General features: G+C 36.8%; 1 protein-coding gene across 7 annotated transcripts in view; it reads right to left on the bottom strand.

The window, feature by feature from the left end:
- RALGAPA2 (Ral GTPase activating protein, alpha subunit 2 (catalytic)) overlaps positions 1 to 13,479 on the bottom strand; it is a 116,162-nt gene that overhangs the window by 67,947 nt on the left and 34,736 nt on the right. For 6 of the 7 annotated variants that reach the window (XR_211890.5, XM_040697756.2, XM_040697753.2 and 3 more), the window contains exons 13-24: positions 13,087 to 13,235; positions 12,554 to 12,665; positions 11,622 to 11,859; positions 10,911 to 11,075; positions 8,322 to 8,462; positions 6,201 to 6,338; positions 5,579 to 5,676; positions 4,543 to 4,633; positions 4,216 to 4,392; positions 1,109 to 1,302; positions 538 to 636; positions 146 to 301 (exon numbers count right to left, since the gene is read on the bottom strand). Coding sequence is in view for 6 of the 7 variants with exons in the window: in XM_040697756.2 (XP_040553690.1) it covers positions 146 to 301; positions 538 to 636; positions 1,109 to 1,302; positions 4,216 to 4,392; positions 4,543 to 4,633; positions 5,579 to 5,676; positions 6,201 to 6,338; positions 8,322 to 8,462; positions 10,911 to 11,075; positions 11,622 to 11,859; positions 12,554 to 12,665; positions 13,087 to 13,235 (1,758 nt within the window). In the remaining variant the exon portion in view is untranslated. The remainder of the gene's footprint in view (positions 1 to 145; positions 302 to 537; positions 637 to 1,108; positions 1,303 to 4,215; positions 4,393 to 4,542; positions 4,634 to 5,578; positions 5,677 to 6,200; positions 6,339 to 8,321; positions 8,463 to 10,910; positions 11,076 to 11,621; positions 11,860 to 12,553; positions 12,666 to 13,086; positions 13,236 to 13,479) is intronic. The other variant, XM_040697755.2, reaches the window with a different exon arrangement.

The raw sequence follows: 13,479 nt of genomic DNA, 5'->3' as shown, positions 1-13,479 counted from the left end.
ATGGACTATGCTACACAAGGATAACTTCACACAATAATTTGTTGCAGAGCATTGCTTCCTTTCTGCTTTTTCAAATATGAAAATACAGACAATTCCATCAGCACACAGCAACTTACAGAGCTTTTTCCTCAAGTAACGCTTTTACCTGGTCTTCACTTGTTAAGCCTAGGTGCATCACAAAATAAAAATGAACCAGGAAATCAGAATTCGGCAGAACATCTTGACGTCTCGTCATCATAGCGCAGATCAGCCTGTATGCCTGAAGTTTGCCTTCCTTATATTCATTTGGCAGAGTGGTTGCCTGAAAAGAGTAAAAGCCTTGTAGTAATACTTTTTTTCTCCACTAGTCCACTGTACTTTCTGCAGATTTTCCATAAACCAAACCTACTGTGTGTATTGATTAAAATAGATGTGAGTTGAAATACATTTGTCTCAGCCTGCAGTGATTGCAAAACTTAATAATGCAACTGAGTGTATACTCATTTATTATCAACAAAGAAAAAAATACTAATATGAAAAAGTTTAGAGATAACTTACCTTGAACAGCCATGATGCAAATATTCTGAGAGGAGGAATTAAGACAGGAGGAGAGGGAGTAGACTGATTGTCCACGCTTATAGCAAGGTTATCCCGTATCTGGTGTTTTTAAAAGAAGAGAGTTAATTAAAAACAACAGTTCACTTTATTAACGTTAGTTCATATTACTACTTCTCTCTTTTTTTTTTTTCCACTTTAAAGCACTACAGCCTATAGTACACAGAGAGTTCCTACTTAAGCCAACACTACCAGGAAAATGTGTTCTACAGTGCTATACAGCCTAAGCATTTTAGGTTGTGCCATTAGCTTTAACACTAAGAACAATGGTTGTAGTATTCTATCCTACACCTCTGTTTTCTTTGCTACTGTTCCATGAAGCCATTTAAATTAATTCAATTCTTGTTACTAAATGGGGATAATTACAGGAAATCAAACAAAAATTTGACAAAATTTATGACAGAATCCTCCAAATATCACACTTATATTGCAGATTCTAATCCTAGATCAAATCTAAGCAGGATTTAAAAAAAAAATAATCCTTATCATTAGATGAAAATATTATATACAATACCTTTGCAAGTTTATACCACAGCTCATAGAGATACCCGAAAACTTTTGCATGAATTTTAGGCGATTGTATATTGTTCACATCTCCAAGAATTCCCAAGATCCTCCTCCATAACACAGAAGCAGAATCGGGATGCCAACCAATGAGGCTTCCACCAGCAATTATACTGCAGTCATCAGCAAGGAATTCACTGCTGTCTGCAAGTTTTAAAAGGTTCAATGTCACTTCTGATGAAGTTTCACTTCTGATGCATATTATTACTAAAGAGACTGTTAAGGAAGGTTCAAGACAAAAGAATCAAAAGCTTTAAATTTTATTGTGAAGTCTGGAAAGTTTACTAAGAAGAAAGACTGGAGCGATGTATTTATTTATAAAAGGACAGCTCTTTGGTCTTCCTGGTCTAGCACACACACAAACTAGAAAGGAAAAACACCCACAAAGTAAAATAGTGAAGGCATATTCCCAGTCCTGCTAGTCCTAGGTACAGGGAGCCTGTCTTGCTGATGATGGACCTTCATGAGATGTGGCCTCCAAGTACCACACATTAGGGAAGAACATAATTACCTCCTCCCCAGACTAAACCAAGAAGGCTGTTAAGACCAATTACTCTGTATACTAACATTTCATCTAAAAAGTACTCTCTCCGCCAAATCATCTCCTTTTTCTGCACTACTCAAAGGAACACATAGTTCAAAGAAAAAAAATGGCAAGAAAACAAAGGATAAAGGGCTTATCATATAGAGATGTCACAACTATACGTCAGTTTGGTATCACAGGCTGCCCTCACTCAAGGTTTTGTAGCAGGGAAGCAAATGCAAATACAGTTAAATGTACTTTGTGCATGTCTGAAATTTGTGTACTCCAAAAGATTTATTCAACCAATAACTCTTTTACCACAGTATTTCCATTGCTAAGACCCTTGCTTTTTTTTTTTTTCCTTTTTTAAAGATCACACCGTATAAAATGACCTGAAAATGCAACTGAACAATGGAGCTAAATATGATGCACCCTGAGAGATGAAGAATATGCTCTGGCACTATCATTTTACACAGAAGCAGCTCCTGAGGTGGCTGGATACAAACTGAGAAGGAATCCAGGCATTTCTGAAGTTGGGCATGACAATGGAATTAATATACCTAAATAGTAAGTGAAATATTCCACACTGAAGCACAAATGTTAATGACAAAAGCTGTTAAATTATCTTCAGAGCAGGGAAAACTATGCAGCAGCCTGTGTGCGGGCAGAATCAGAGCTATGGTCCCACATGGCACCTTTGAGTGCTCAGCATCCAGTGTTTTTTAACATTTTTGTGATTTTATTTCCTTTTTGCTTCCTTTGTTTTGTTTCTGGCAGCATTATGAATTCCTAAAGAGTTACGACATGTTATTTTTTAAGCATATCAGAAAGATTCTCAATGGGAAAATTCGTATATCTATGCTGTTTGGGTGATGACAACACGGTATTTTTAGCCTTGCACCATACAGGGTTCTATAGAAAAACAAAGTTTTGTTTTAGGAAGCCTCCAAGTCCTAAGATAATATATATATATATCTTTGTTTTGTTGAAGAAGAAAATTAAGTTGAAACACCCAAATTAATGCAAGTAACCATATGACGCATCAAAGTCCTAAAGGCTTGGCTTGTGACATATTTTTACTACTACAGTTGACATTGTTCACAAGTGACTCCATCAGCCATGGACTCTGAGACACTTTCTGCAGTTCTTCATGTAGCAACCATGCAACAAACAGAAGCAGCTCAGACAGATATGCCACTGAAGGGAACAGTGCAAAGATGTTCTCTTAGCATGCAGATGGATAGGGCTGTATTCACCATAGTGATTAGAGAGGTTTTCTAACATGACAAACAGAAGAAAGCTCAGAGCTGCACGCTGGCCTGTATGCAGGTCACACAGTGTTGAGTGGACACATGGACAAACAAGTTTGGCAAGAACAAGTAAATGCATTAGGAGCATGCCTATTCTACTGGGCAACCATACGTGAACTGCTTTGAAAGTAATGCGTCTTATTTTGTTATGCTGACCCAGCATATCAGAGGTGGATGCTGATGGTCTTTTCCATGGAAATAAACAGGAGGCATTATTTTTGGAGTAACCTACACACATTTGTTACTCCACTTCTCTTTTTAATCTCTGAAGTTATTTTATATAACTCATTCTGTTTGTACACACAAAGGAGCAACTTCGTGTATCACAGGCAAAGAAAGCGCTGAGTTTATCACACAGAATAATCCTTGCTGGGTACTGCTCTGCACACTACCTTATGTACAATGGCAACCTGAGGGATGGAACTGGGTGTGCTGGTTCATGAAATCAGCAGTAATCCAAAGAAAAAGTGATCAAAGAAATGTACCCTTGAAATTATAGCTCATCAGTAAAACGGTTGAAAATAGTTTCATATATTACAGTACCTAGCTATTGGTATAACACCCCTAACTTGCCTCTTACATATTAGATGGGAAGATATCTTGAAGAGAATCAAAATGTTTCAGTAAATAACTGCAATTACTGTAGATATCAAAGATATCAGAATTAAAATGAAAAAGAAAAGGACTTTTATTTTCAAATAAACTCTTCTGAGAACGCCACTTATGACATCCTACTGGCATACAGGCAATGCATGCTGAAGTACAAATAAGGAGGGTAACAGTTTAAGATATTGTGAACTAACCAGTTACTTTCTATCAGTCAAAATAAACAGTAAGGAACCTACTGCACATTCTCAGACTATCCTGCTATGAAAAAAAAAATCTATTAATGGAAATTGAATTCAATCCTTTCACTTGAGTGCTAGTACAGGCTAAGAGAGCACAAGTAATCAACTATCACATCTCAGCTGATTGCTTTGACACAGTAAGAAAATCATTTTTAAGTACATGATCACTTCCTGGATTACAGTTTTGCATCTATGTCAGGTTCATTCTCATTATCTGAATTCTTTAAATTCTGTCCATTTAAATCTTGTTTTTGACATAACATTCTGAACAAAGCTTGACAACATGCCTAAAAAACGTGTATTTTTTTTTTTTAACACTCAAACTGAATTCCTTTTTGAGATAAAAATCTGAAATATAATTTCTGGACTGGAGTACCTGTTAAATTTGCATTATCTGAAGGACTAAGCTGAAGCCAGCGAGGTGCATCAGGATCCACACAGACATCTGTTGACGCATTAACTTCCTGATCTTCTTCAGAGGCTTGCCAGGGGATGAGAGCAATCTCTACTTCATTATTATACCCAATGGATGTGTCACTGCTAACACTTTCACCTAAAGCGAGCAGAGGATGAATAAAGATCACAGATCCTATTTTTAAAGATTGCATTAGCATAACATGACCGAACAAGACAAAATGATGACACTGGTTTCAACTGCTACACTTAAAAAAAAAAAAAAATTACCATGTTTCTCAGAACTCACTTTTTTCTCTCTCCCTATGGCTTCCATGTGTTTGCTGCAAGTCTGCTTTCAAATCCAATTCAGCTGTACTACTGCTCCTTCGTACTAGTACCTACAGAGGAATAAAAGAATTAATAACAGTTTATTAACTATTTTTGAGAACTACATCATATTCTTGCAGATTTGCAGACACAAATGCACACAGGGAAGGTTACTATAAGTTAACTGCAACTCTGTCAATATATTTAAATGAATGTATGACACTGGAATAGGAAGCCAGGTTAATTTTTAATTCCCCACAACTACAAAGCCTGTATCTCTCTCTCCCCCCTCACCTTCACCACACCTTGTTATTCTTGAAGTGATTAATGAGAGCACTTCCCAGAAAAAGCCTTGTCTCTAGAGCAAAGCATAATGGTACTGTAAGACCAGACATATGGAAGGACCAACAACCAGAGATGAGATTCCTCTTGCAGTCCTCCATGCTGCATTGCATTATACTTTCACAAAGATGAAGTCATACATTATTTCTATTGTTTTTTCCTAAGCTGCATTAAAAATTTACAAAGCTTGCCTGTCCAAATGTTAACTTAGGCAAACAATCCACAATAAATAGTTGGTGCTACCAATTTTGCTGAAGGAAAGTATTTTCCCCAGCACTTCAAACCATCAAACATTTATTCCAGTGTAGTGTAGCTCTATAAAAACCATTAATTATTTAAAAAGAAAAAAAAATTGATGGACTTGTTTATTATTAATATAGAAATGCACAGAAGTCTTTTAGAAGAATAGTACATAGCAAATCATGTTAAACTGCACTGGCAACTTACAGTATCAGAAGTTACAGAGTGATCATAGCAAACAGCATAAGGGACAACTAAAGCTTAATTCCTGATTCCATACTAGAAATGTGACTAACAAATATTCATTCTTTCAGTTGCTAGTTTTTAAATAGGAAAAGCCATCTGATTCACAGTAAAATATTTTATTTATTAATAGAGCATTTATTTCACATAAAACAAGTTCTCATCAATAATCACTGTCTATTTTGCCTTACGTGCTCAGCTTCATGCTCCTTCTTCATACATTCTTTATTTTCCTGAATTGATTTGGAGTCTGAAGTGGTCAAATTATGAGAACTCCCAGCCTTTTTGCCTAGAAATTTTAGAAGGGAGACAAAAAGTTTAAAAATTTGGGGGATGAAATTACATAGCAAATTACAAGAAAATATCAGTTACATTTACATACACATTTCTTATATTTACAGCAGAGCAAGGTAACAGAAATTGTAAAATTTTCATGGATTAATTATTTAGATGGAACATATGATGCTCTGACAAGCATAATACAGCTGCGCAATCAAAACAGAAGTAGAACTGTTCATCTGAAAACATGAAATACAAGCACATGCTTGATAAATTTTAACAGTGACACTGAAAATGCACATATCTAATACAGCCCTGGTTAATTAAACGTTGTATTCTCCATTTTTGGTCTATAACCTCTTAAAAACATCTTTTTCAATAAGATACTAAAAACAGATTTACTAGGAAAATGGGATAAAAAACATTTTACAACCATGGCTGGAAACCAAAGAAGGTAACAGTGGCATCAGTGAGGCTCAAGAAGTCTCAGCACTTCTTTGTGTGTGTAGTGTTACTATATTTCATCAAAATTACCTTGAAAAAAATCAGATGGAAATTGATCTGCAATATCGGAAGTGCTGCTGCTTCGAGTGAGCTGCTGCTCTTGGTCTACAAATAGGCCTGTAGCTTCTGATCCTGCCAAAGTTTCCGACTGCTGAGATTCTTCAACTTCTGTTGATTTAATTAAAAAAATATATTTGTATGACCTCCAAATTAAACACACGTGCTAAGTCCTTAGCTGTGAAAGTTAAGTGAAAAAGTGACCCACTCAAGCACTTCAAACTCCAAATTACAAAAACTAGAATTTAGCCCCTGGTCAGAGAAGTTAGAAGTATCCTTAGAAAAGCAAAGTTTAGAGGGAGATGTATTGACAGTTTAAATCATGAAAGTCCCAGAAAAAAATGGAGAAATTACTTCGGGGTTTCAATGTGGCACCCCTACTTGGGATCAGGAGTACTCTCCTTTGGTACTGGCACTTTCAGTCAGAGCAGTGGTTAATGCCACCCACCCTAACTGCTAACTTTTCAGTTGCAAAGCAGTCAGAAAGTTGGCCCACAAGTCCCCCATCAAAATGACCCAGAAGAAAATCACCATCAGACTGCTCAAGGTATTCAATCCACACATCCAATGCTATTTTCCTTTTCAAAATATTAGAGGAAATGGTACCAACATGGTGACTTACAGAAGCACTGGATTTCTGTTTTTTAAATAAGGAACATCGGCTGAATTATCGACTCCTCCACATTTCTTTCTGCATATTATTACATAATAAACAAACCAAAACGACCTTCCCACCAGCTTTCTATTCTGTTCCTCTCCTTTCCTTTGCTCTGCTTCCTACCTCCTTGCTGGTTTGTATGCACTGAATTTGAGGCAATGCTTATGCAGAAATGAGCAAGAAGCACAGCCCCTCAGGGTACAAGATTGCACACGTACCTGCACTGACTGCAGCAGCAGCATGCAGGAGGAGGACAGCACGCTTCCTTTATTCAATCTACACTGAGTTTAGATACTACTTACACTACAGTATACATCGTCTCTACTTCAGTAAACTGCCTCACAAACCCATGCTTGCAAAACCCAAGTGTTCTGGTATTTCTTGACCTCAAAGTATCACTGCCAGCATCAAAGCTTTATTGAAAGGAACAAATACATGAAAGCCCATCTTTCAGCTCAATGCCCATATTAACTAGCTTGAACAATTTCAACATTATGACCAAAAAAACCAACGTGGGATGAAGAGCACTCAAGATATTTCATGGGATACGAATCCCCAAAGAGCCATAATTTGTACCACATGCAAAACTTCCCTAGTTTTGGTTTTTGCATTCCTCACTCTTGGCACATTAGGCATACGTTGCTTGAGAACTTGCAGTAAATCAAGTACTTGAAAATGAAAAATGGAGAAAATCATTTATTGAGTAACTCTAGCAACTTTTATTATTAGGAAATACAAACCCAATAAAATTGTAATTCATGTTAATCTTTTAATGTCTAAATGAACAAAACCAGCATTGCTTGCAGTACTTTTGAGAGAAGTCAAATACTACACGAAAGCTAAGAGGCACTGACAAACCTTTCATATCTGCTTCTAGAATCAATAATTATTGGAAAAAATCTTTAGGAAAAAATGATCCACATTTATAAGCGTTGATTTGTAACTGAGCTGACACACAGTGAATGAGTTTTTTCTTTTAAAATCAAGTACCAGCAGTGCAACCTGCTGCACTTCTTTTTTGGCACATTTTGCTTATGATATCTCATACGTTTGTGTACACAACTAGTTTCTACTGCAGTTCCTTGAGAAGACCTTCCTGTCCTCTTTTGCACTGGAAAGGTTACTTACATTGATAATGAACACAGTTCCAGTGACAGAATAACAAAAACAATTATAAGTGACCACATTTTTTTTTAACCTTTTCCCACTTTCAAAAGAAACAAGATACGTTTCCACAGAATTTGCTCAACTCCTACTGGCCATCACCATTACTTAACACTGTGTTTTGAACAGATCCAGGAAAGAGAAACAAAACCAGTGCAAAACACCTCATTCCACGCTCCTAAAGAATCATTAACTGGACAGAAAGAGAGCAGACAGAAAAGCCTAAAAATATAAAGAACATTTATATAAAAGATGACTTTAAAGTACAGTACCTGACAGTCTGTGAGAGCAAGAAGTGTAAGAGATACCAGGTAAGAGAGAGCTCACAGTGTGAAGCAGAAGAGGTACACTTTTAGTAGCTGGCAAAGCCTCATAAAGATGAACACAGTTGCTGATAGACTGGCTTCGCTTAGCTTCCAGGAAAAAATAAAGCAACAATTATGTCAGAAAACAGCAAAATATTTGGATTTGGAACGTCACGATACAAAGAAAAACAAAGCTTTTGAAAGAATCTTACAATGTCAAACTCTGCAATATTTCCTGCTAGTCCTAAGTTAAGAACGTACAACACATCTCAGCCACTGAAAATACAATATGCAGTCTTTCATTTTGTCAGCCTGTGATTATTATGCATAAACTTATTTGACTTACCCTTATTTCTTTTCATTGCAATACCATTACCAGAACATGCAGCTCCAAATAAAGAATGGAAAACTTAATCAGCTTACTTTCTGCTAGCAGCGCTCCCACCTGCCCCAAAAACCAGCTACCTCTTCCATTCACTTATCTTGGCTAAAAACAATGCATTTTGATCTGAGAAGTGGGACAGCGTGTCTCTTAGAAGTCAATCTAAAGATACAGCTACCACTGTTCGGCTGTTTTTTTTTTTTTTAAATTAGAGATCCTTGCTCCAGCCTTGATGAAGCACTGAGTGCACTTGTCTGACCAGACTGCTGACCCTGCTTTGAGCAGGTGCTTCGTGACCTGAAGTACCTTGCATCCTGAATTATTCTGTAGACACTGTTCTTGGCATACTTGCTTTCTCCACTTACAAACAGGATGATGAACCACGCAAGTTATGAGATGGGGTTTGGATTCTTCAGTCAATAGTGAAGCTAGGAGCACTCAAAATACTGCTGGACCTCTGCACTTTTGCAAAAGAAGAAAATAATCTCAAAGATAGTAAAGTGTTAAATATTGTATCCAGTATTATTTTGCTGGCAGCTTCTCTCATCATCTGTAAGAGAGATGAGCAGCTCTCTTTCATGGGATCTGAAAGTGTCCCTTTTGTAACCTGTGCATTAAATACTCTCTCAGGCCACAAGAAGAACACCTTCCAAGGTGGCTACTGCTTTAGAGGCTGTCTATCATCATTAAGACAATTTTTTAAAATATCCTAATGGTTAACATCCAATTGTCATAAGCTTGAAGTCTCCTTTAGAAAAATGCATCAATTTTTCATCAATGTATCAGATCAATGTATCATTTGCTGTGCTGTTTCTGTTTTTGTTCATAACAATGCCAATGCTGATACTTAGAAGAGAGAAGAAAGAAGGAAAAAGGAAAAATATTCAAGTAGGATGGTGGGCTGCTGCAGTAATACCCTGCTGCTAATTTTTTAACTCCCAATGCAAGCAGAAGATCAAAATAAAGTCTTACTTGGAAGCTAGAGGCATTCTTGTGTTTGTTATGTTGATGTAGGTATGTGGGGTTTTTTTTCTGTTGTTTTTTAGTGAGGGAGGGGGAAGAAAAAGAAGCCCCAGGGCAGGAGATGCTTTCCCCAAACCTCCATTCTGCTACCTATAGTCTTTCCTTAACTATTTCTGTAATTCCTTTAAGGACTGCAACATTTCTTTCTGAAAGATAACACGTCTGGAATTTTAGTAGCTGAGTTTCGTTTTCCTAGACAGTCTTACTCTTAGGAAAAAGACAGACATCAGACTGTTTGAAATTTTTTGGTATATCTGCATGTGCAAATATAAGAGGTTCTCATATCTGCTGATGTGGGAGTCACTGATCGCCTGAAATCCTATGAAAGCCAGAATAATTCTGGTTTTATATGATTGTAAGACACAAAATGAAACCAGTCTTATTACACCTGCAGTTCATCCTCTAGTCTGACAACCAAACTGCTGCCCACCAAATAAACTCCTCTGTAGCCACAAAAGACATACGGGCTCACCTTCATATTTTGCTAGTAAGAAACACAACTAGTCTATTATGAATAAGGAAAGACTATGCTTAGAAACAAATCTTCTATTCAAAAACAGAGAAGACTTTCTATGAAGAGTTTTAATCCATAGCCTACTGAGTTAAAATACAGAGACTACTAAAAAATAAACAGAGACCAAATTCAGGCCTCCAATATGTTTGAAAAATTAGGTATTTTTTTCAATACCTGGAGTTTCAGACATTCCCCCATCATTCCTAAACCACATTCTCCCTTCTGTCTCCCACTATACTTTTTCTGTCCAGAATTAAACATGAGAGGAAGAAAAGGAAAATGAGGTGCTATGCATATATTGTTACATCATTAAAAAGAAGATAAATAAATAATATTAAGAAAGGATGCTTATTAAATACCTGCTTTATCTTGTGATTACAGTAAAAAGCAACCAGCAAGAAAGTTCAGAAACTATGCATGACTGATATAGCATAATGCACTTAAGAGCATGCATACAGTATTTTCCAAAATACTTTTATCTTTTATTCGTATGTGTAGCCCTGCAGACATCCAGACACAGGTAAGCAACATCTACGTTTAGTTGTGCTATTTTTGGAAGTAGGCAGAACTCAAAGGCAGATATAAAACTTGAGTGTTAGTGGATGTTTAGGAATAAAATACCTAGTAAAGATCTAACCTGTTGCTCTCTGACGAACAATATTTCTTGCTTTCTCAACTCCAGGAGCTCCAGAGGTGGTGGCACTTCTGAATCTCATGGGCTCCACAACTTCAGGATGACTTTTCCAGCTTAATGAAAAAGATCTTCCCACTACAGCTGTCTTTTGGGGCTCTAAAACACCACCTAAGAGAAAACAAATTTCTTCTAGCATTTAGTATTGTTTGCTTTGTCATTTATTCTTCTACAGTTTGAATGAACTTACACGCACTCCAACATGGAAAAAATATTCATCTTCAAATCAGCATAGCTGATATAGTAATTACTTTATAATCATAGTAAAAATTCAACTACGTGCATCAATTGCAAAGCAGCACATAAATGCAGCAGGAATACTGTAATTCATAAAGTTTAATAAAATTACATGGAAAAGAATTTTGACATTGATGACTATGCCAGAATATAGCACAAGAAATCATGACTCATTCCTGCTGCACAGAAAAAAATCATTTTGAGCACATACTAAGATCTGCTAACCAGCTACCATCTATTGACCCCAATTACCCTTCCTAGCACAACGAAGAATGGGAACATAAAAATCCAAAGCTCTTCATATTTGATTAATCAGGTTCTTACATGAGATTAAGAGGTATGTAATGCTAGATCTTTTAAAGTTTAAACTTAAATATTTAACTTGTTTGATACAAAAAGCACTGAAGCATGGGGACTAACCCTTTCCTCTCTGCTTTTTTTCTTTCTGTTCACTGAGTTTATCCAAGGGTAAGTTAGTCATTTCCACCCCATACACAGTTCTTGCTAGCACTGCCGTCAGAGAGTCCATGATGTTGGCCCACTCATTTATGAGCTCCTCCCAGTCAGTCAGGGAAGACAGAACGCTAAGCAGCTCATCCCACAGCTCCCGAGAAATGTAGACGCTCAGGTTTGCTCTGATCCAAGCCACAATGAGGGTCTAAGAGGAAATAAACAAGTGACAGGTCACACATCTTTGCTGAAATTAACACAACACCATTTCGCATATTAGTGCTGATTATCAGTGACACACAGATACATAGATACTATCCGTCAGAATTCCCCAGAAATTGGTGGGTAGATATTTGTAAAAGTTACTGACCACGGAAATTTAAAAATTCTGAAACAGATGCTTCAGATGGTCTGTATTTCTCCTGGTAAGCTAATATATTGTTCATAAGGTAATAATAATAGAATAGAATGCAGAACTGATCATCGCAACATCTTTCAAATGATTATAGAGCTTGAGTTATGCCTGCAACATTCAGGTCTGAACACATCATGTACCACGGGATGCACACATTTTCATCTTCTTAAGTGTGACTTAGTTTTGACTTGCCAGATGAACTTCTACAAGAAGTCGCATACAGCTTACAGTGCAGAGCTACTCACTGCAGGTATCACACAATTAGACTATCTGCCTGCGCTAGCACAGTTCACAACAGAGCCCTGAAGAATTGATCAAATCAACTGTTTCTGACACCTAGAATCTCTCTTAATAAAACAAGTAATTGTATTACTGCAAAGGAGAATGCCTTCATGTTTTACGAATACATTGCATAGTCCTGTGCAATAGTACTTAAGCAAAGCTACGGGCATGGAAAAGTGGTGCTAAACACACAGAAAATACTCACTCGGAAAAGTAATCCTGACATGCTCTGAGCAAACGTATCCTTTATTTGGTTTTCTTTTGGCTTCTGCATCACTGCTTCTGTTATTCTGAGGAGTATCTGTAACATCTGCTCCCTGGATCCGAAACAAAAGTGTACTTTTTGTTCACAGTTTCTATTAATCATTCTAGTTAATTTTCATGCACCAAAAAAGCCTGTTAATTCGCAGTAAACTTTGCACATTGAGAATGTGATCACACAAAGATTTCAACAGAACTTTTGCAAAATAACACCAGTTGACTGTGGGCTGTAAAACTTAATTTTTGAGAAGGGAAATTCAGGAATGGAAGTCATGAGCAGAACTTTGAAATCAAAAAGCACTTTGATGGAGACACAGCAGAACCTACAACCTCACAAATCAATTCAGACACAAGTTGTAAGCGTGGCATATGTAACAAGGACCATCCCTGAGTAAGTTCTCTCTCCTTCCTAATAATTCTCCCATAACAGTTAAATATTAATATTCTTCTCTTAGATAAAGAATATATTAAACTTACCATGTCTTTTTATTCATTGATAGTTCCATTATCATGCGCCTAAAAATACTCAGAACTGCCTTGCAGGCATCAACTTGCTCCTTCAGAAGCACGGGGACTTCAATGCATGGTTCCAATAAAAAAACATTTGCAGAGTTTGTCAAGAACACCTTCAAGACACAGGCATTTACAGTCAGTTTACACGGTGCCAGAAAAAAAAAGCCAAGACTTAGAATAATAGAATATTTGTCCTCTCCTTGTTAAATCATTCACTTTCCTTAAAGCAAGCTTCACATTTCATCTACCAGTTTATTTTTCTAAATCATTCTAAATCAAAGTCAGATGGCATTACATGACAACAAAGGCATATATTACATAGTCCATTGTCTTGCAGGTACCTGTTTCTATTTGATC

The sequence above is a fragment of the Gallus gallus genome, chromosome 3 (assembly GCF_016699485.2).
Source record: "Gallus gallus isolate bGalGal1 chromosome 3, bGalGal1.mat.broiler.GRCg7b, whole genome shotgun sequence".
NCBI classification, from domain to species: domain Eukaryota; kingdom Metazoa; phylum Chordata; class Aves; order Galliformes; family Phasianidae; genus Gallus; species Gallus gallus.
The sequence above is the reverse complement of the archived record's forward strand: the minus strand, read 5'-3'. Positions and strand labels throughout refer to the sequence as shown.